Source organism: Melanotaenia boesemani, chromosome 8, assembly GCF_017639745.1.
Source record: "Melanotaenia boesemani isolate fMelBoe1 chromosome 8, fMelBoe1.pri, whole genome shotgun sequence".
Taxonomy (NCBI): Eukaryota; Metazoa; Chordata; class Actinopteri; order Atheriniformes; family Melanotaeniidae; genus Melanotaenia; species Melanotaenia boesemani.
This window is the reverse complement of record NC_055689.1, coordinates 316,917-339,855: the sequence shown is the minus strand read 5'-3', so window position 1 is coordinate 339,855 and position 22,939 is coordinate 316,917. Positions and strand designations below refer to the sequence as shown.

The 22,939-nt window shown below is 43.2% G+C and overlaps 1 protein-coding gene across 7 annotated transcripts in view; it reads left to right on the top strand.

Annotated features, from left to right (window-relative positions):
• Positions 1 to 22,939, top strand: part of st3gal3b (ST3 beta-galactoside alpha-2,3-sialyltransferase 3b) — a 203,563-nt gene that overhangs the window by 75,857 nt on the left and 104,767 nt on the right. For 4 of the 7 annotated variants that reach the window (XM_041992354.1, XM_041992355.1, XM_041992353.1 and 1 more), the window contains exons 3-7: positions 1,411 to 1,473; positions 1,912 to 1,953; positions 5,214 to 5,256; positions 9,274 to 9,366; positions 14,090 to 14,184. In XM_041992354.1, coding sequence (XP_041848288.1) covers positions 1,411 to 1,473; positions 1,912 to 1,953; positions 5,214 to 5,256; positions 9,274 to 9,366; positions 14,090 to 14,184 — 336 coding nt within the window. The remainder of the gene's footprint in view (positions 1 to 1,410; positions 1,474 to 1,911; positions 1,954 to 5,213; positions 5,257 to 9,273; positions 9,367 to 14,089; positions 14,185 to 22,939) is intronic. The other 3 variants (XM_041992357.1, XM_041992358.1, XM_041992359.1) reach the window with 3 other exon arrangements.

Genomic DNA, 22,939 nt, shown 5'->3' with positions numbered 1-22,939 from the left:
CAGTGCTCCATACACATCGCCTCACTGAAGGCGGCTCTTCGTGATACAGTGCCACTGGATGACTGTTAGAACAGATGGACCTACTGTTGGAAATACCTATTGAAGAAGTCGAGGAGGGATGGCTTCCCTTAAAGAACCCGAGACCTTCAAAGGACCAACAATCTCATCTAAAAAGCACAGTCGCAGATTCAAACTGATCAAAGACAGCAATGACAAGGACTGAAGGATCAAAACCAGGCGGCAAGATCTGAGCCCTGGTAATGGTGACGGAGACGATGCCGGATTAGCCGTGGTTAGGGGAGATCTAAGAGAAAAGACGGGACGAAGACGATGCCGGATTAGTCGTCGTTAGGGGAGATCTAAGAGAAGAGACGGGACGAAGACGATGCCGGATTATTCGTTGTTAGGGGAGATCTAAGAGAAGAGACGGGACGAAGACGATGCCGGATTAGCCGTGGTTAGGGGAGATCTAAGAGAAGAGACGGGACGAAGACGATGCCGGATTAGCCGGGGTTAGGGGAGATCTAAGAGAAGAGACGGGACGAAGACGATGCCGGATTAGCCGTGGTTAGGGGAGATCTAAGAGAAAAGACGGGACGAAGACGATGCCGGATTAGTCGTCGTTAGGGGAGATCTAAGAGAAGAGACGGGACGAAGACGATGCCTGATTAGCCGTGGTTAGGGGAGATCTAAGAGAAGAGACGGGACGAAGACGATGCCGGATTAGCCGTGGTTAGGGGAGATCTAAGAGAAGAGACGGGACGAAGACATTGCCGGATTAGCCGTCGTTAGGGGAGATCTAAGAGAAAAGACTGGATGAAGACGTTGATTAGCCATTGTAAGGGAAAATGTAAGAGAAAAGACGGGACGAAGACAATGCCGGATTAGCCGTCGTTAGGGGAGATCTAAGAGAAGAGATGGGACGAAGACGATGCCCGATTTTGGGGAAATCTCAGAGATTTTTTTCTGAAATTGTTCCACAGTTTTAGATCCAGTTAGATCATGTTATTTCCAGGAAATGGTAAAATGTCTCAGTTTATCTTCTAGTGGGCATCAAATGTGAGCAGCTGAGATGTATATATAATTGTATTCTGCTTTTATTTTGACTTCAGATTGGTGGTGAATATTTCTGGGTTCTTCTCATCCTGAACTAAAGCCTCTGGTTCAGGCATCTCTTGCTGTGATGTTAGAAAAACTTTGCAGATGGAAACAAGGAGACTAAACTTAACTTCTGTTTTCTTTCTCTGGCTTTCTCTACATTTCTGCTTGTTGTTTGCAGCCGCTGGCTGTTTTGTTTGAGCAGTTATAATCATTCACTCTGCCAACTGTGGTCCTGGTTAGTGTTTGGTGGCATCCGCAGCTGTCTACTCATAATGATCTTATTTCAGTGTTAAATCCTTTTGTTTACAGAGAAAGATGCAGAGGAAACAGCTGTAGTCCCGACTAAAGGTGCTGAAGTAAACAGGAAGACAGGTAGAGGAACTGGCTATGGTCAAAAAAATCACCTAATTGGCTTTTTTTCTTTTCCACCATGAAATAGAAACCTGCTAACACATTCCCAGCCTTCATTGTCATTTATCCACCTTTGTTTTGGTTTATTTGTTGTAAAGTTGAAATGTTTGATGCTCATTGACTCATGGGAACTTCTGAGTAACCTTTGATATAATAATCCCAGAAACGCAGTCGGAGCTTCTTCTGCTTCATTTTCTGCTTCATTGGAGCTTTTAGGCTTTAAATAAAGATTTCTGCTTTAATCCCAGGAGGCTGAGTCCAGCCTCCTGTGATTAAAGCCACTAACCTTAATTTACCCCCCTATCTCGTTTCTCTCTCTCTCTTTCTTAAAAGAGAATGTTTAAGTCCTACTGTTTGTGATTTACCACGGGTGGTGTAAACGAGTCTTCTGTGTTTCAGAGACGGAAACGGACATCACTGTTGGACGGATAGGAGGCTCAGGTACATCTGCAGCCCCCCAGGCCAACATTCCTGTTTTCCTGCAGCAGAAACAGAACCCACAGAAGGCTTTAAAGCAGGGGTGTCCAGCAGGACCCGCATGGGCCACCTGAAGGCTTGGGCACCTAGACATAAACATCATCAGCATGGATTTCTCACATTGTCCCATACCTGCATACAGTAGTACCTGCATTCAGTAGTACCTTCATTCAGTAATCCCACTATACAGTGGTATCTGCATACAGTAGTCCCACTATATAATAGTACCACTATACAGTAGTACCTGCATACAGTAGTACTTGCATACAGTAGTACCTACATAAAGTAGTACCTGCATACAGTAGTCCCATTATACAGTAGTACCTGCATACAGTAGTACCTGCATTCAGTAGTCCCACTATACAGTGGTATCTGCATACAGTAGTACCTGCATACATTAGTCCCACTATACAGTAGAACCTGCATACAGTAGTACCTGCATACAGTAGTCCCACTAAACAGTAATACCTGCATACAGTATTCCCACTATACAGTAGTACCAGCTTACAGTAGTACCAGCATACAGTAGTACCTGCATACAGTAGTCCCACTATACAGTAGTACCATCATGCCATAGTACCAGTATACAGTAGCACTACCTTACAACAGTACTAGTAAACAGCAGAATCAGTTTAAAGTAGTACTAGCTTACAATAGTACTGGTGTGCAGTTGTACTAGCTTACAATAATAGCAGTATACAGTAGTACTAGCTTACAGTAGTTCCAGTATACAGTAGTACTAGCTTACAGTAGTTCCAGTATAGAGTAGTACTAGCTTACAATAGTACAACTATACAGTAGTATTAGATTACAATATTACCAGTATAAAGTAGTACTAGCTTACAATAGTAAAGTAAATAGTAGTGCCAGTATACAGTAGTACTAGCTTACATTAGTACCTGCATACAGTAGTCCCCCTATACAGTAGTAGCAGCTTACAGTAGTATCTGCATATAGTAGTACCAGCATATGGTGGTACCAGTATACAGTGTTACCATCATAGATTTATACCCCTGTACAGTAGTACCAGCTTACAGTAGTACTAGTATACAGTGGTACCAAAATACAGTATTACCAGCATGCAATAGTACCAGTATACATTAGTACCAGCTTACAATAGTACCACTATAGACTAGTATTAGATTACAATAGTACCAGTTTAAAGTAGAACTAGCTTACAATAGTTAAGTAAACAGTAGTGCCAGTATACGGTAGTACTAGCTTACAATGGTACCTGTATACAGTAGCACAAGCTTACAATAGTAGTAGTAAACAGTAGAATCAGCATACAGTAGTACTAGCTTACAATAGTACCTGTGTGCAGTTGTACTAGCTTACAATAATACCAGTATACAGTAGTACTACCTTACAGTAGTGCCAGTATACAGTAGTACTAGCTTACAATAGTACCTGTATACAGTAGTACTAGCTTACAAGAGTTCCAGTATACATTAGTACTAGCTTAAAATATTACCAGTAAGCAGTAGCGCCAGTATACAGTAATACTAGCTTACAGTATTACCAGTATACAGTAGTATCAGTATACAATTTAGAGCCGTACCAGTATTCAGTAGTACTAGTATACAGTAGTACTAGATTACAATAGTACCAGTAAACAGTATTACCAGTATAGAGTAGTGCTAGCTGACAATATTACCAGTATACAGTAGTACTAGCTTACAATATTACCAATATACAGTAGTACTAGCTTACAGTAGTACCAGTAAACAGTAGTACCAGTATACAGTAGTACTAGCTTACAATAGCACCAGTAAACAGTATTACCAGTATACAGTAGTGCTAGCTGACAATATTACCAGTATACAGTAGTACTAGCTTACAATATTACCAATATACAGTAGTACTAGCTTACAATAGTACCAGTAAACAGTACTACCAGTATACAGTAGTACTAGCTTACAATAGCACCAGTAAACAGTATTACCAGTATACAGTAGTGCTAGCTGACAATATTACCAGTATACAGTAGTACAAGCTTACAATATTACCAATATACAGTAGTACTAGCTTACAATAGTACCAGTATACAACCAGTAAACAGTATTACCAGTATACAATAGCACCAGTAAACAGTATTACCAGTATACAGTAGTGCTAGCTTAAATTATTACCACTATACAGTAGTATTAGCTTACAATATTACCAGTATACAGTAGTATTAGCTTACAATATTACCAGTATACAGTAGTATTAGCTTACAATAGTTTCGGTATTCCCTAGTACCACTATAGAGAAGCTAGTTACTCTTCCTTCTGGGAAATTGGTGCTCTGCTGTTCCCGATCTGAACGGTTGCTACGGGAACAGCAGTATCGGGCTTCCTGCTCTGTTACAGCCCTGCTTTAAAGCACTGGGACTATCAGCATCCTTTCTGTTGCTAACAAGAACCTTCAGTGTTTCCCCACACTGCCCTCTGCTGGCCTGGCTCGGTATCTATGTGCAGGAGGTTAATCCTGTTAGATTCCTCTAAGATCAATATTTTATTTCTCCTTGCAGTTCGAACCTGCAGCTTCAGTTTCTGCCACATCTTTTTTCCCTGGCTGCTCTCTGCTTGTCTACATAAGCTCTCACCTCACCATCCTCCGAGGCAGTGCTTGGATCCTTCCCTTCTCAGCCGTCTGACATCCCCATTGTCTCTTTATCTTTTCTTTCTTCTCCAGCTTCTCTTTGAAGACAAGACCCACAACTACAGGAGTAATACTGCTCTATTCCTCCCTCCAACTAATGCTGATGGTAGACTCCCTCCTCCGTCACGCTAATGCAGCCTCGCTAGTACACTGACAGAAATCCCAGTCATCTGTGGTGTAAAGTGGAAGACTGAAGCAGAAACTGAATTGAGTCATTTTAGACAAAATGAGATAAACTCTTCGCTTCCTCCTGGTTGTCTGTGCTCCGTGCTTCACCAGGCACCTACTGGCTGTCCATAGGTGATCTCTAACTTGCTTTCTGCCATTTTTTATCTACATTTTTTAATCTCAACAGATCGTTTTGGCCGGCTTCTCCCTAAAGTCTTTAATCCTAATGCTTTGACTTTTATTTGCCTTGTTTTTCCTGTTAAAGCTGCAAATGTTTACAACTACAGCTGCTGAGCTGGTAGTTGATGTAACGCACACGGGAAGATGTAAGAAGTCACTAACAAACATGCCTTACTTATTACCCACCTGCTCTATGGACTCATCACCTTTTCTTTTTATGTATTTTCCAGTGTACGATAAGCAGGGCTTTCTACTGCAGCTGGACAAAAAACTGTAAGTAATACAAGTTAAACACTCATTCATTAATACATTTAACCACTTTCCATTGTGAGATATTTCTAATTGCAACCCAAATTCCAAAAAAGTTAGGACCAGTTGAGTAAAATATAAATAAAACCAGAATCTCATCTATCCATATTTTATCCCAGTAGCAGATCAGCGTCATGACATTTTTTTGAATCAGTACAACTAATAAAGTCCTGTTGCATGGTGCGAGTCTTGTAGGAATGCAATGAATTTTGCTATGTGGCAGTAATTTAACACTTTACCACACAAGGGCAGTGTGGTACTCAGTTACCTGCGAGTTTCCGTGTATCTCAAAAGTCGTCTAATCATGAAGAGGTCACGGTGAAGTGCGGCGTTGGACCATTTTAATTTAAAAAATGACTGTTCACATCCAACTCTGCAAAGCTGTGTTTAAATACAACTCGTCCACGACGCAAGTGATGTACCACTTGACCGACGCACATCGACCCTGGTTAGTGGCGGTGCCTCCTGCTCACGTCTCAGCCTAGCATCAACTCTGTTAGCACGGAGGAGCTGCGATGCACATCGGGCATAGAAAATGACCCAACGATCTGCAGGATCATTGAGATGGATGTGCTACCCTTAAGTGTTGTTGAGGGCGGAGGTTTTAAACAACTGATAAACTTATTGGAACCAGCAATCACATTTCGTCACGACGTACCATCACCAGACTGGTAGAAACGCACTACGAAGAACAGAAGCAGGAGCTGTTAGAAGAACTGATCTCTAACCACCGACTGCTGCTTTAACAGCTGAGAGCTACGTCACCATCACCTGCCGCTACATCAGTGATGGCTGGATGAACTCGTAAACTTGTTAGCCACTTCATTCACAGCACTGCAGCAACCAATGCACTACCAAGGAAACAGGAGCAAATGGCCCCCCGATGCCCCGGCTTATCCAGTCGTACAAAACTGGGTGGAACTCCGTGTGTGAGATGTTTGATCGGCTGGTGGAGCAGCGGTGGGCTGTTGCTGCTGTCGGACCGATCTGTGACCAGAATTCAAGATGCCAGGATTGTGGAGTTGAAGGATGAGTACAGATGATGGAGGAGACCCAGCCTGTGCTGTCAGCACTTAAATGTGCCACCACGGTCATGTCTGCTGAGAAAGACGTCTCCATCTCGAACTCTTATCCCATCACCTTCGGTCTCATCATTATCCACCTCCTCCGCTGTGAAGAAGACGAGCCCTGACTCATCGAGTTCAGAGCTGAAGTACGGTCCTCCCTCATCACGCCAATGAATGCAAGTTAAACTTTTCATGTTAATTTAAATCATTTCCACAATAAAACGCCAGCTGGAGGTCTGATTACACGCATACTTGCCTCTTATCTGCATCGTGTTGCCTATTTAGATCTTTCTTATGGATTTCTGCCATCATTTACAGGTTCAGTCTGATGAGTTTGTGTTATCCGCCCCATGATCGCCTCAATGCTGGACCCTCGTCACAAGCACCTGAACTTTCTTACACCAGTACAGAAAATGGCTGCTAATGTGAAACTGGTTGAACTGGGAAAGGAAGTGGAGATCGGTGGGGCAGCTGTCCCAGAGCCTGGTGGACACAAGGACCCTGGGTTGTCTGACAGACGAGGGGAGCCACGGCCTGCCAATCCCAGGTCTCTGGCTCCCCCAGCCCTGGATTGCACCCCTACAGACTGGTGGAAACTGAATGAAATAAGGCTCCCCAGGCTTGCCAGGTTAGCACGGAGGTCCCTGTGTCTCACAGCGACGTCAGTCCCCTCAGAGCGGCTGGACGGACGGTCACCAGGTTGCGTTGGCGTCTGACCCCAGAGCATGTTAACATGCTCGTCTTTCTCAACAAAAACCAGTAGACTGGTGCTGAAGTTATATGTGAGTTACTGGTTATTTTTCTATTAAACTTTGGTAATGAGCCTATTTCATTGTTGGGTACGCTGAGCTCGCTCTCACCCTCTTTCTCACCTCTGTGCCTTTTGTTTTGTTACATTTGGCTAAACCTGTCAGACCAAACTCTGTTTTTTGGTTAAGTTGTTGTTTAACATGATTGTTTTTTATTATTTTGGCCAAAAAGAGGGTCAGTTGTGTTTATGAGAACCGGCTGCTGGCTGTCGGCTCTGCTGCTTAAAAACGCATATTTTCAAGTGTAAATATTAAATGAATCCCGTTTACCTGCCACAAGAGTTGTTCATCTTGTAATCAAGATCTCAATGTGGAACACAATTTTTTTTTTTTTTTCTTTTTTCTTCAATTTTTTTTTTTTATTTTTTTTTTTTTTAACCCTGTCCTGTCCAGCATCCTAACATACAGAACGGTGATCTGTGTGCCATATTTTGCTTGACAGATTTGCTCTACCAAGGGAGACATGTTATATACATGGCTGCCCTTGATATTTTTATTATTTTTATTGTAATCTTATTTTCTTTAGTCTTATATGTCAGTGCCGAACCTTTTCCTCTGGAAGCTTCAATTTTTTTTTTCAATTAATCGAATGCCCCTCCCTGCTGGCAACAGGTCAGTAACATGACTGGGTATAAAAGGAGCATTTCAGAGAGGCAGAGTCTCTCAGATGGAAAGAAGGACAGAGCTTCACCAATCTGAGACAAACTGGATCTAAAACTGGAACAATTTCAGAAAAATGTTCTTCAGACTTTGAAGATCCACCATCTACATTGTAGAATATCATCAAAGGTTCAGAGAATCAGGAGGAATCTCTGTGTGCTGGAGGGCTTAGCAACCCCTCCCACAAACCCCCAAAACATTAACACAATTTAAAAACTTTGATTTTTTATAAATAAATTATTTATGGAAGACAGGCATAATGTAGCTCCTCTAACGGCACGCTTTGCAGCCAGGCTGAGAGAACTAGATTGTTCCACTGCTCTGATGTACGGAGTCGGTTGCGAGCAGCTCATATCCTCTGCAGTACTAATATGGAGCAGTGAACGCTGGGAACATGGAATTATCCCACTTGCCACAGCACTCATCAACATCCCTTCTATTCCTCAGAACCCGAGGACATGAAGTGACAATCAGCCAGGAACGTGGAACCTCACTTGGTCTCATCCTCCCCATCTGGAAGGAGGCATTACAGAAAACCTCCGACACCCTTCTGGTGTTTAACTGTAACGTGGTCGGAAACAACACGTGATCATTAACGTTAAACATTACCTGGCTCCGTCGGCTCCGACTCGCACCACAATCGAACAGGAAGTACAGGCACGTTCAGTCATCGGACACGTTGTTTACCTTCAACTGGGAATGAAATATGGCCTGATGGGATTCTAGCTTTATTCACAGAGCCTGGGCTATCTGGGCTATATTTGGATCAAATCAACATGCATGATGAGACGCGCAGAGATGTGTCGGGTCTGAGTCTGAGCTTTACCGGACTGTGTGAATGAAGGTGTAAAGAATGTTTGTCATCCTGTCAGCTGATGTGTTTTTGCTTCCCTGATTGGGTTTGACGCTCCGACTGTAAACATCAGTCGTCTCTCTGCTCCTTCATTACAGACATCATCATACACCGCCATCCCTCCCACAGCGTCTGTCCACACCCACCTTAGCACACTCTGCACGCTGGGTGGGGCACAGCGTCAGTCATCCGTCTGAGCACATTCTTCTTCAGACTAAACTTGAGGAACCGGGCTGGTTCCTCCTGCTGTGGAGAGCAGGATGGAGGTGTATGACGACAGAGCTTAACATTACACAGCAAAGCAGCTTTGATTCTGGACCCCACATTGTGCCCTCTCCTCGCCCTCCCTGTTTATTTGAACTAGAATGATGGCATACACCAGGTTATTAATGAGCACGCTCCTAATCTGGAGCTTCTAGTCTCAGCGCTGCTGGTGTGGTTGTTTAAACACGGCCTCAGTGCCTTGTCTGGCTCGGACAGCTAGCTCTTATTGTCTCCTTTAGCTTGGTCTGACCCAGCCATGTCCGAGCTCAGGCTTGTCCGTTATTGTGACGTGTTTTATAAATATTTCCCCGTTTCTGTCACTTTACAGGCCACCAGAGCTGGTATACAAGTATGGCAACCTCAGCGAAGGGGCGTGCAAGCCCGGCTATGCAGCAGCCAAGATGACCGCCATCTTTCCCAAGTAAGGAGCGCTGATTTTACTCAACTTCTATGACATCTCATGTGAACAGAGAACACAGCCAGATGCATGATGTCAGTCTTCATTCCTGTCCTATCTCATTTTCAATCATGTTTTTATCCTCTTCTCCCCCACCACAAAAACTGACTGTGTCCTTGTAATCCCCCTCTAACACAAGACAACCTTTGTCCCTAAGTATGAGACCCCCCATCTTTCCCCCATCATTTCACTGAATGTCCGTGGGTGACAGCAACTTCCTCTCCTGACTTCTCATGGTGCCCCGCCCACACCGTCCAGACCATCATCCACGGCTCTCCTATGTGGCTGCCCCTCCTCCGTGCCTGTTCATCACCCATCTCATCCTGATCTGTAGGACATTGTTCATGAACGTTCTCTGAGTGAAGCAATTTTCCGCACGACTAAGGACTACTTGACCTAGTTTTGGGACTTGAATTTAACAAAGCTTTTGCTCCCTGGATGGTGTGCAACAAGAAGCACAAACCGTTGCAAGGGTGGAGAATGTGCTGTTAGGGGCTGATTGATCCCTTTAAAGAAAGAAAAGTTAATAATTATGAAAAAGTTCAGTGTTTTTGCTGTTGTTTTGACTTAGTTTTGAGAATAAAGAGAGCAGAAACTAGGGTAGTGAGAAAAGGGCAGATTATGCTACCATCACAATAAAATCCTGCTTTTATTTCTACATGAAAGAATTCCAGCTGGATGTATTTGCTTCAAGCAAATTTAATTAATCATGATTAACTTACTGTTACTTGATCCATCTGTCCATGTGTCTATCCGTCTATCCATCCGTCCATCCATCATCCATCCATCCATCCATTCATCCATCCATCCATCCATCTGTCTATCCATTTATCCGTCCATCCATCCATCCGTGATAGCAGATTGAAGTAGGTGGGGAGTGGGGGGAGGGGGCCGATAGCACCCTGGTTCCTGGGGTGTGCGGCTGGAATATCGGGGTGTGTGCTGGCCTACGCCGGGTGGCTCTCTGGGGGGGCCTGGTCCTCCTGGGCATGTTGCGGGCCCTCTGCCTTTGGGGGGTGGGGCGGCCGCCTCTGGGCTCCTGGGGCCCTGGGCCCTTCGCTTGGGCTGCCCTGGGTGGCTGGTCCCTGGTGGGGCCGGCGGCTGCTGATCTTGGCCCACTGGGGCCTGTGCCCCGGGGCCATGGGGGGCTCTTGCTGGGGCTCTCCTCTGCCGCCCTTCGGGTGGGGCTGGAGTCTTCTTCGTGGTGGGGTGGCTTGGGTTGGTGCTCCGGGTCTGCTGCTGGGGGCCCGGGCCTCTGGCCCTGGTCTGCCTCTGGCCTCCGTGGAGGCGAGGTCGCATTTGCATGATCTCACTCACCACTCTTCATCACTGATCACTCCTTGTTTCTCATGCTCTGCATGCTGACACAGTCACTGAGTTGTCCAGTGGGTCTTAATACTAAGCGATAATTCTTTTTTTTATTTTTTGTATTTTTCCTGTGAGTTAGTATCTGGTCGCTGTTATGTCTTTTTGATTTGGTTATTATTTAAAAACTCTTAATGACTGGCAGCCCTGTTTTTTCTGTGTGTGTGTTTCTGCTTTTGTAAAAGTTGTAGGAAATTTTCTGGTGTGTTCATGTACAGGTGTAACAGTTTGTTGTCTGGTGATGGTGTGGTTTGAAGGGTCGTTGCCTTCTGTCTGTGATCTTTTTGTCTCCTTTCTTCTTTCCCTTTTGCTCTTTTTGCTATTTTCCATCTTTTTCTGTCCCCTCCAGTCAGGTCCAGCAAGATTACATAGATTCCATGATTCAAAGTAAATAAATAAATAAATGAATCAGATCAAGAGGAGCCTTACCCATAGGCCTCCCCTTGGCAGAGCAAATTTGTTCAGCACGATACAGCAACCAGATCATCATTTTGCTGCTATGATGCTGGACAGGACAAGTTAAAAAAAAAAAAAAAAAAAAATTAATCATGATTAACTTACTGTTACTTGATCCATCCGTCCATCCATCCATCCATCCATCCATCCATCCATCCATCCATCAGTCCATCATCATCCATCCATCCATCCATCCGTCCATCTGTCTATCCATTTATCTGTCCATCCATCCATTCATCCATCCATCCATCCATCCATCCATCAGTCCATCATCATCCATCCATCCATCCATCCGTCCATCTGTCTATCCATTTATCTGTCCATCCATCCATCCATCCATTCATCCATCCATCCATCCGTCCATCTGTCTATCCATTTATCCGTCCATCCATCCGTCCATCCATCATCCATCCATCCATCCATCCATCCATCCGTCCATCTGTCTATCCATTTATCCGTCCATCCATTCATCCATCTGTCTATCCATTTATCCGCCCATCCATCCATCCATCCATCCATCCATCCATCTGTCTATCCATTTATCCGCCCATCCATCCATCTATCCATCCATCCGTCCATCCATCCATCTGTCTATCCATTTATCCGTCCATCCATCCATCCGTCCATCTGTCTGTCTATCCATTTATCCGTCCATCCATCCGTCCATCCATCATCCATCCATCCATCCATCCATCCATCCGTCCATCTGTCTATCCATTTATCCGTCCATCCATTCATCCATCCGTCCATCTGTCTATCCATTTATCCGCCCATCCATCCATCCATCCATCTGTCTATCCATTTATCCGCCCATCCATCCATCTATCCATACATCCGTCCATCCATCCATCTGTCTATCCATTTATCCGTCCATCCATCCATCCGTCCATCTGTCTATCCATTTATCCATCCATCCGTCCATCCATCTATCCATTTATCTGTCCATCCATCTGTCCATCCGTCCGTCCATCCATCCATCTGCCAATGTGGTAATCTGTACGTCCATCCGTCTATCCATCCGTCCGTCCATCCATTCTTCTATAAAAATGATTCCATCGTTATTCATGACCACAGCAGAGAGATGAGGCAGATGTGTTGTAGTGGTTAACGTTGTCGTGGCTTCAGCCTTCTTACTCACCTCTGCTGCTCATCCCACACATGCATTTTACCTTCCAGACGTAACAAGAGAAATAAACAGACTTTCCAGCTTAATGTTACAACCCAGCAAACACTGATAAATGGACTTTAGTTCTATATTAATACCACTGTATGTCTCTGGACATGTTCCCCTGGACAAAGCAAAGTGTGGACTTTCTGCAGATCTTCCCTCCACCTACAGGTCTTCTGCTTTAGTCGGATCAGAGTTCTGGTTATTACCACCTTCAGCCCAGTCCCGCGCAGGTCCGTCAGCACCATTAATAATACTGACCTGGTGTAAACTGGTCTGGTCTAGCTTTTGTTTAAGGAAATAAAGTAGTTGGTTCACCAGGCGAACACATCCGTTTAAATAATCTAGGTAGCATTTTAATCTAGACGGCCCGGAGTTCAGCTGTTAGAGGAAACTACTTAACCTCCAGCGGTGGGTCCCCCCTTCTAATCATCTCCTGCTTCCTTCATGTTTGTCTTCTCTGCAGCCCTCCCTTCCCTTTACCCAAACTGTTTGTACTGCAGCTCTCAATCAAGTGTTGGCCGTGAACCTGAAGTGGCACGGTTATGAAAATATTGCATGTGAGAGATGGACCCAGCAAAGGAAATGAGCACAATGCATCCCTGCCCTCTGGCTGCTTTAGGAACCCTCACCTTTTTATTTAACATGAAGCCACTTTGTCAGGATGTCAGCGGCTAGCTGGGGGTCCGGGCTCAGACGCTGTAGTGGCTCTTTGTTATTTAAGGCCCCGTACGGCCCCAGAAGTCTGAGGTTTAATGGATCTCCATCTGGTGTGGACACAAGTCCGGGAGTGTTCTCCTGTCAGGCTGGCTGTACTCATGCTTACAGGGTGGAGATTAATGAGGGCTGGAGACAGTGCTGGGAAGACTCTGGACCTAACTGGAAGGTCTGCTGGTACCAGTCAGCCTTGTTTAGTCACTGTCTCAGAGATCTGTGTTTATCATGTCAGCCGATAGAGCTGCTTTTTGCTAATGAAATTTCCAAGATGCTTGTGTGTCTCTTTCTGATGTCTCTGCTAGTTAGTGGTCCGTAAGCTGTGGGGATTTATGGATGCAGGAATGCCAGTGTTAACCATCATGTCCACAGCAGAATGCATCAGTTATGTTCTGGTGGTCTGGTTATGGCAGGGTCTTCCATCACATGCAAAGTAACCCATAAGTCAGCATAGTTAGATTTCCATAAGGACCCTGGGTGTGTCCTTTCTGTGGGGGTTCAGTGTCTTGTAGAGGCATTGCCATAAAGTCCCATGAATATAAAAACAAGTAGGAGGATAAAATTAAAAAAAACAAAAAAAAAAAACAAGTAGGAGCGTGTCTCCTCTGGCATCCACCCAGCTCTCACCGCAGGTCATAAAAACACACATCCATCCTGAAGCCTCACTGGCCGACGTGGCCCTATGGCCCTGGACTCGGGTCTCGGGCGTGACTATGAGGAAATGGATTTTTTTTATTCTGGAGCTGTTATAAATCAAAGCAAACACATCCATAGACAGGATAAGGACGAGGCTGTGCTGGCAGCAGCTGTTCATGGGGGTCACAATGGTGAATTATACACTGCAGGAGCTTTGTGTCTCCTGGTCTATACTTCTTGTTACCTGCTAACCCACATGGCCCAGTTCCAGCTGGACTTATGGCTGTGGAGATGAGGGAACAATATCTCTCCTAACAAAAACTCTTTCTTTCTACTTCTTCCTTGCAGGTTCATAAAACCGGCGCCCATGTTTCTTGATCGGACCTTCAAACGATTAGCGAAAGTCAGCAATTACTTGCCTCCATTTGGCTTCAAAACACAAGGTAAACATGTTTAGCATTGCTTTTCTTTACTGTCCATGACACTTAAACACAGACAAGCTTTGGCTCCTAGCATGCTAACATGCTAATATTTCATTTTGTTGCCGGATCGTCAGCCTGGAGAGCTGCTTGGGTTGATGTTTTTACCAGCTGTCTGGAGGTACAGGGCTCATCTACCATAGTTTTTGTCAAGGTTACGTACCTGTCAAGTAATAATGTTGGCAAGTTCCAAGGATTGCTTTGTTAACGGCCTGTGGCAGACATGTGGAGCAGAAACTAATCAGTAGCCGGATCACATCATGCCAGCTTGGTGATAGTCCGTCCCTCCGTCTGCGGGCTGTGGGAGGAGTTCATCACACAGATTATTTATTTTCATAAACCATCAGACACTGTCAGACCCAATTCAGTCATTTTTCTTTTTAACCCTTTAAATGCCAGTTTCATTATCAAGCCGAGCCAACTATTTTTAAAACACTTTATGACAGCAGCTACTGAAGAAAGTGCTGAACATAAAATAACTAAAAACAATAAAACATCAAATAACAAAAGACAATAAAATCAGTACAAAATAAAAATATTACAAGCAACAAAAGCAAACTCATACTGGGTGAAACGCCAATGAAAAGAGGTGGGTCTAGGCAGGGATGTAAACCGGACAGTGATGAAGCCGGTCTGACCTGCAGTTCTGGTCCCGCCACAGAAAGACCCGGTCCCCTCTGACCTTCCTCCGGTCCTCGGCACCTCCAGGAGCAGCTGATCCGCTGACCGGAGGGACCGGGAGGGGGGTACATGTGAAGCAGCTCAAAGAGGTAGAGCGGGGCGAGGTCAAGACTTAAAAACAAAAGGATTTCAAAATGAACCCTAAAAGAACAGGCAACCAGTGCAGTGTGGCTAAATCTGGATAAATGTGCTTCTTATTCGTGTTCCAGTCAACAGACGAGCTGCAGCATTTTGCACCAGCTGCAGACGGGACAGAGATTCTGAGAGACACCAAAGTATACGGCATCACAGCAATCCGGCCGTGTTGTGATGAAAGCACGAATCACTGTTTCAAAGTCCTGCTTTGAAAGAATGTGTTTGGCCTTTGCCTCTTACCTCAGCTGGATAAAGCTAGATTTGACCACTGAACTGATCTGCCTGTCTAGGTTAAAATCACCGTCCATTATTACTCCCAAGTTTGTCACATCAGATCTACAATCCTGTGCCAGAGGACCCATCGGCACCAGGACTGAAAACCATAACTTCTGTCTTTCTTTCAGTAAAATGAAGAAAATTTAAGGCCATCCAGGCTTTGACTTCATTGAGACAGATTAAAAGTTTTTCTAGTCCTTGCGTTTAAGGGGGACATAGACCTTAGGATCATCAGCATACAGATGGAAAGCTTCCTAATAACTGACCCGAGGGGTAGGAGGTATAATGGAAAGAGCAAAAGCCCAAGAATGGACCCCTGGGGGACCCCACATGACAGAGGAGCAGGGGGATGACTGGAGATGGTCCAGTTTAACAGAGAATGTCCTCTTAGACCAGTAGGACCTGAACCATTCCAGGGCAGAACCACGAATGCCAACACAGAGCTCCAGACGTGTAATTAAAATGTTGTGATCCACTGTGTCGAAGGCTGCTGTTAAATCCAAGATCACATGGACACCAGAATCTGTAGCTAATAGAATATCATTAAAACCCTCAGTAAAGCCGACTCACTGCTATGAAGACACTTAAAACCAGAATGAAAGACACCAAAAACTTTATTTGCCTCTAAAAACTCTTATCTGTGTATAAACAATCCTCTAAGATTTTTTAAATGAAAGGAAGTTTGGAAACTGGTGGGAAATGACACAGAATGGTGGAATCCAGGCTGGTTTTTTGAGCAGAGTTTGGACTATAGCATGTTTCTAATCTTTAGGAACCAGACATGAGGACAGGATGCTGTTAATAACAGCAAGAACCGAGGATCCTACAGTGGAAATAAGCTGCTTCAATAATCATGGTGAGAGAGCATATGTAGGGGAACCCGAGAGCTTCAGATGACCAACAATCTCACAAAGAAAAGACAAAGACACCGGTTCAAACTGATGAAAAGGAGAAGAACAGGGGACAAAGACTGATGGCTCGAAGACAGAGGACGGTAGCTGAGCCTATCAGGATCTTATCTACAAAGACATTTAGAAAGCTTTCACATGCCTCAATTAAGGGATCAATACCAACAGTCCGAGGAACATTAAGAGCACAATCCATTGTTTTAAACCCGAGGCTTTTCACTGTTTGTCATATCAGATATATTTTTTCAAACTGTATCCAGTCTTTTTAAATTATATTTCTGTTCATTTTATTGGCTTCATGAATTTAGTTATTTACTCTTAGTTGTGTATTTATTTTTATATTGTTTAATTTTAATGCATTGTCATTAATTTGTTTCCTATTTAATTGTATTTTCTTTTATTGAAGTTTTTTCATTTTTCCAATTTTGCTGTAATGTTTGTGTTTTCTACAATTGTGGATTAATTAAGGTTTTAAGGGGTTAATTGTAATTTAAAAGGCCAGCCAAAACAAAAAGAACAATTTTCTATCTACAAATCTACAATAACAGTAAAATGGGCAAGAACACTTCATTTCGCAAATCCCGTTACTAACAATAAAACAATCCCATTTCCTTTTTAAAACCGTTGATCTTTTAATAAATGCTGATTTTAACACGTCCTCCATGCCTGCATCAGACGCTGCATGCGAGGACTTTGCAGACCACTGCAGAGGTGAGATCAGTGTTATTAGATCCAGGCTTTTATCTCAACCACATGTTGCTTTTAACAGGTCTGAATGACATAATTACCGACCTGTTTTCAACCTACCATTTTTAAGTAAAATCATAGAAAATGTTTTTATTCAGTGAAATGAGTTTTTAAATAGAAACAATATCTTGGAAAAATATCAGTCTGGTTTTAGGAGGAACCACAGAACCGAGATGCCCTTTTTAAAGATGGTTAAGGACCTCAGGTGGAACTTAGACTCAGAAACTTTCAGTTCTGGTTCTACTGGATCTAAGCACCGCCTTTGATACAGTAGACCACCAGATTTTATTAAAGGTCTCAGCTGGATTTTATTCCACACATTAGAAATGTCACAAAGACAGGATTTTATCATCTTAAAAATATCACCAGTCGTCCATTCCTCTCTGCCAGCACGGAGGTGCTGATGCTTTTATATCTAGAAGATTAGCTCACTGTAATGCCCTGCTCTCTGGTCTTCCTACAAACAGTATTTCTAGTTTACAGCTACTTCAGAACTCAGCAGCATGTGTTCTGACGAGGACCAGAGGGTGGGAACACATCACACCAGGTTTAAAATCGGTGCACTGGGGGATTCCAAGATGGTGGTGCTGCAAACAGACTTTTGAAGTTTGCCTCCCGACATTGTCTTACTTTTCTCTAAAAAAGCACCAAATCCTTTGTCAGCTCTTTGCTCTTCCAAGCCACTGAAAGCCTCATCCACCATTCTGGAGTGACAGAATGAGTAAATCTCATAGCGGTCCTGGTAGAAACCAACCTCTGCTTACTCAACACTTCAGCACACCAAGTCAAGATGCTAGTGGGGCTACTCACGAGCAACAGCAGCTAGCACGGAGCCTCTAACTATTGAAATGCTATATGATGAATCTGAGAAACTATATAAAAGTGTAACTAGTGAACTCACCGCCTCTCTGATTACCGCTTTAGGTCCTATCCAGACCTCGCTTCAGTCAATAGCCAACACAATGGCGTCTCACGCCAGCACCCTCTCTGAAATGGAAACGGCTCTCTCCGCTTACGCTGATTGAATATCCACTTTGGAAAATGAGGTATCCACATTTAAATCAAAGCTTGAATCCACAGTGCTGGCAAACACTTGACTACAGCTGACAGTATAGGATCTGTGTTCCCGCTCCAAATCCGTATTATCAGCATTCCAGAAGGGGCTGAGGGTGATGATGCCTGACTCCTCATGACTGAGCTGCTGAAGGAGATGACCGGCAAAGCGCTGCGAGATCTGGATTTGGAATTGGATCGTGCACACCGCAGCCTGGTTCTGAAACCATCAGAAGGGTCCCTTCATCATCCATTTGCTGTGTGTGCTGCTGTGGGCCAAGAAGACGTGGGACATTCCATATCACGGTCAGCTAGGAACTTCAAGGATTTCAGTGCTGTACTTGCCGAGAAACGGGCCAGATTCAACAAAGCGAAGTCCCTGCTCTACAAGGACAGCACACGCTTCGGCTTGATCTACCCAGCACGGCTGCCGGTCACTTTTGACTCGGTGGAGGACGCAGGACTTTTCTATCAGAACTTCAAGAGTAAGTGACAGGTGTAGGCTCTGAATAAAGATGTTTCAAGTTCCCCTAATTATGCAAGGACAATGTAGAACGTTGGTGGCTTAAAAGCGCTTTTAAAGAAGCTACATATTTTTATTTTCTGGTGCACACGTCTCTGTGTTTAAGGGACGCAACAACATGCCAGGAATCCAGTGAGGTTTAATATTTCCTGCTTACTCTCTTGCGTCATGAGGTGGATTTAGGACACTTGTGTTATTTTCTTTTTCAAAAATTGTTGAAGCCAGATTTGGCTTCTGTTCTGTTTTGGCTTTACGAGACAATGTTTTTTAGTTATTTGATAGTCCTTTTTTTTTTTTTTTTTTTTTTTTTTTTATAATTTTTCCTTTTCTTTTTCCTTCTTTGTTGCACACTCTCATTGACCCCTGTTTTGCTCCATATTACTCGTCTCGGTACCACACCTTTTCTACCTGTCATCCTAAAAGGCTAGATTTAAATTTATCATAGATGGCCACCTCAAACCGAGCAGCAGGGCAGGGTTCCATTAGGTTTACAAGCTTGAATGTATGGTCCTATTAAGAGCATGAGAGTGTTTTCTCATCTAAAGAGTTTAAAATTGGAAGTAGTCTTATCTCCAAGAAACCCACTTACATATCAGTGACCAAACTAGACTGCAGAAACCCTGGACTGGTCAGATTTTCCACTTAAGTTTTAATAATACAGCTTTACTTATAAACAAATGTATAAAGTTCTATCCTCAGCTAATCATTTCCACCCCCATCTGTCGCTATATTATAGTAATGGGAACATTGCTTAAAATTCCAGTTATTCCGGCCTCTCTACGCATCAAACTTTATGACTACTTTATTTTCTATTTTTCTCAAATACCATGTCTAAATTTACATATTTAATTTTTGGAGGAGACCTTATTTGATAATAGACTCTACTCTTAACAAATCTAAACCAAAGAACTTGGGTGTGTCCCAAACCGCGCACTTCTATACTTCGAACACTACATTTAAGTGCTTAGTGCGCTGACACAGAAATTTCAGTAAAAACTCGGTGCACTGAAAGTACCCGGATGCTGCCCTAAACTCAGCCAAAAATCTAGTGCGAAACGATGGACACTACACGCACTAAACGGACGCCATCTTGCTGACGTAGCGGAAGGGGAGGGACTTTCAACCAGTTTTTCAGAGCTGGCAGCCACCGACTCAGCGGTACCGATGCAGGCGGAGGCTGTTTTCTACTGTTGTAAGTATGAAGTTATTTGATCATAATTCTAATATAAACTGCAGCATGCTTCTTATCTCTTCTATCCCTGATGACAGTTATGGATCTGATCATTTGTTGGAGGCTGCAGTAGAGTTAGCAACGTAAATGTTAGCAGTTTTAAAGCCGATTTCGTGGATGTAGATGGACTACAAGTGTTAAAAAAGATTAATGCTATAGGTTCCGTATGTTTATTCATGATTGTTGAACCTCCAGATAAAACACTGCGGGGTCTCTGGCGTAAACGAAATGGTCCTTGATCTGAAAACTGATTAGGAAACACCGCTGGTTAGAGAACCGGCCCGTTTCCATGGTAACGCTGACTAAGCCGTAGCTGATTGCAGACGCTTATCTAAAGTGATGTACAAAGTACCCATAAAGTACATAATAATGTTTGCTTTTATATAACCTGTCATTCTGTGTTCACCGTAGGTCAGTGTGGCATCAAACCACCGAGCCAGCAGTGCGGGCTAGGACGCTGCTGTGGAGAAGAGGAGGCGGAGAGAAATGTTTTAATAAAAAGTTTAAATGTTTTTTGCATCCCTGTTTTAGCGTCTTCATTACTGCGTTTCATATTTTAAATGATGGTTTCTAGTAAAATCGGTTTCCTGTTGCAGACGTGAACGTATCAGTGTAAACACCAATAAAACACATAGATAATGTACTTTAATTCAGTGAAGAAATCTTTGCTTATTTAAAAGCTGTTTTATTAGTGTTTTAAATTGTACTTTATACTAACAAGTATGGGGGAGACATGCGTGTGCTGATGGTTTCTATTGTTATCTACTGAGATAGATAAATGTGTGGAGGCCACGGTTCTTTGTTTCACTAATCAGACCTTTTAAAAGTCATTTAAGAGCATAAAAGTATGATGACATGCAAACTCGTATGTTGACGTGTTTTTGGATTTTGGAAGAAAAAAAAAGGTATATTAACAGAGCGGCGCTGCTAAGCTGGTACGTCACTACCGGTAAGTTCAAAACGTTAGTGCTCAATTTGGATCAGGACTTACCCACGATAGTGTCACTACAGAAGGTAGAGCTTAGTGCGCACTACACACTACCTACACACTACCTTCCAGTGCACTCATGTAAGTGCGCGGTTTGAGACACACTCCTTGTCTCAGTCCAATATGGCGAAGGCGCTTACTTCACTCGTGGATCAGATTGGCTGTGTTTATGCATGTCATTTCAGACCACGCCCCTATTCTGAGGGATCTGGAGCTGTCTATTAAACTGAAGCATCAATGGCGACTTAACATAGAGCTGTTATCTTCAGATGCATTCTGTAAATTATACCAGAGAAAATCTTTTTCTTCATTCAAACCAATAAATCTGAATCTACCTCCTCCTCCCTCTTGTGGGAGACTTTGAAAGCAGCATTGCGAGGTAAGATTGTCTCTTATAACGCTAGACTTAGTAAGCAGAGAAAACAGCGACAATGTGAGTTGGTTGAGGCTATTCAGTGTATTGATCGTCAGCATTCACTAACACCTAATATCAATCTTAGAACTGAAAGGCTCAAGCTCCAAACAGAATTTGATATATGCTAACATGCTAACATGTCATTTATCATATGTCATATAAATAAATACAAATAAGACAGAGTTTCTCTTAAAACGTACCAAGAGCACACACTGTGAACATGGAGACAGGTCCAGTAAACTACTCGCTATGAAACTGAAACACCAGGCCACTTCCCGATCCATTATCCAGATCCAAAACTCCCTTTATCTTGGTCTCAGTTGAAAGAGAAATCAATAAGGTATTCTGTAAAGAATTGTGTTTTACACAATTCTTTACAGATTGGAAGCTCCATCTGACACAACCGTAACTCATAACTTTCTAGATAAATTAGTATTCCCTGTAATTGATGATACTACTACTTGTCAGCTTGAGGCTCTGCTCTCTTTAAATGAAGTCTTAAATCACTACAGAGCGGTAAGGCGCTTGGACCAGACGGCTTTTCAGTTGAATTTTAAGAAATTCTCAGACCAACTTGCTCCTCTGATGCTAGACGTGTTCAACAATTCTTTAGAAAAAGGGATCCTTCCTCCATTTTTAACTCAGACCTCAATTTTGCTGATTCCCAAACCCCATAAGAATCTAGAAGAGTGTAGCAGCTCTTTTTAAAAACACTTGTAAACTACTAAACATAATACTTTCCAAACTCAAGACGACAGAACCAGAAATGGTTATTTCAGTGGACGCAGAGAAGGCCTTTGAGTGGAGTAGGAATATTTATTTTCTGTCCTCAACAAATTTGGCTTTGGTCATAGATATATTTCACAGATTGAACTGTTATATAATAACCCCACAGCATGCGTTATTACCAGCTCCACCCGGGTTGCGCCTCACGGACCAAAGCGATGGTTGGCTTAGTGGTTGAGAAAGTTGTGTTTTTTCTTTTTGTTTTGTTTTTTGGGAGGGGGGTTGGATGATGGGTGGGGGGATGACTATCTCAAAGTTTCCACATGGGTTATTTTTGTGTTTTCTCACATGTTTTGCAAAGGTTGGTTATGTTTTATTTTTGATGTTTGGCACAGACTTGGGTTCTATAACAGCATACAATTATTGTTTTACAGCACAGGATTATATGTCTTTTGTTGTTATTGATTCTACTGATATAATGTCTGCAGGTGGAAAACTTTCTGTTGTTAGTTAACAGGGAGACAAGATGGCAAAAAATGTAAAGATTATCACATGGAATGTAAATGGTTTGTCAAAACCGGTTAAAAGAAAGAAATGTCTGAGTTATCTTAAATCCCAAAAGATGGACATAGCATTTCTCCAGGAGGTAAATTTGACAGATAAAGAAGTGGTTAAACTCCAAAGCATGTGGGTAGGCCAGGTGTTTTACAACTGTTTTAACAGCCAGAAACGTGGTGTTGTGATCTTGGTGCATAAGAGTTTGAATTTTGTATCATTAAACCAACATAAAGATGAGGAGGGGGGACTTATATGTGTAGAAGCTAACATTAACGGGAGCAGAATAAATTTATGTAATATATATGCTCCGAATACAGAAGATCCCATTTTCTTTTACAAAATTAATGAGCTTTTTGGTGCACTTGGTGAGGGACAAACTTTGTTGGGTGGGGACTTTAATCGGGTGCTAGATGGTATACTGGACAAATCAGCCTACAGCAAACGGGCTCCTAGGGACAGGCAGGCGATTCACCAGCTA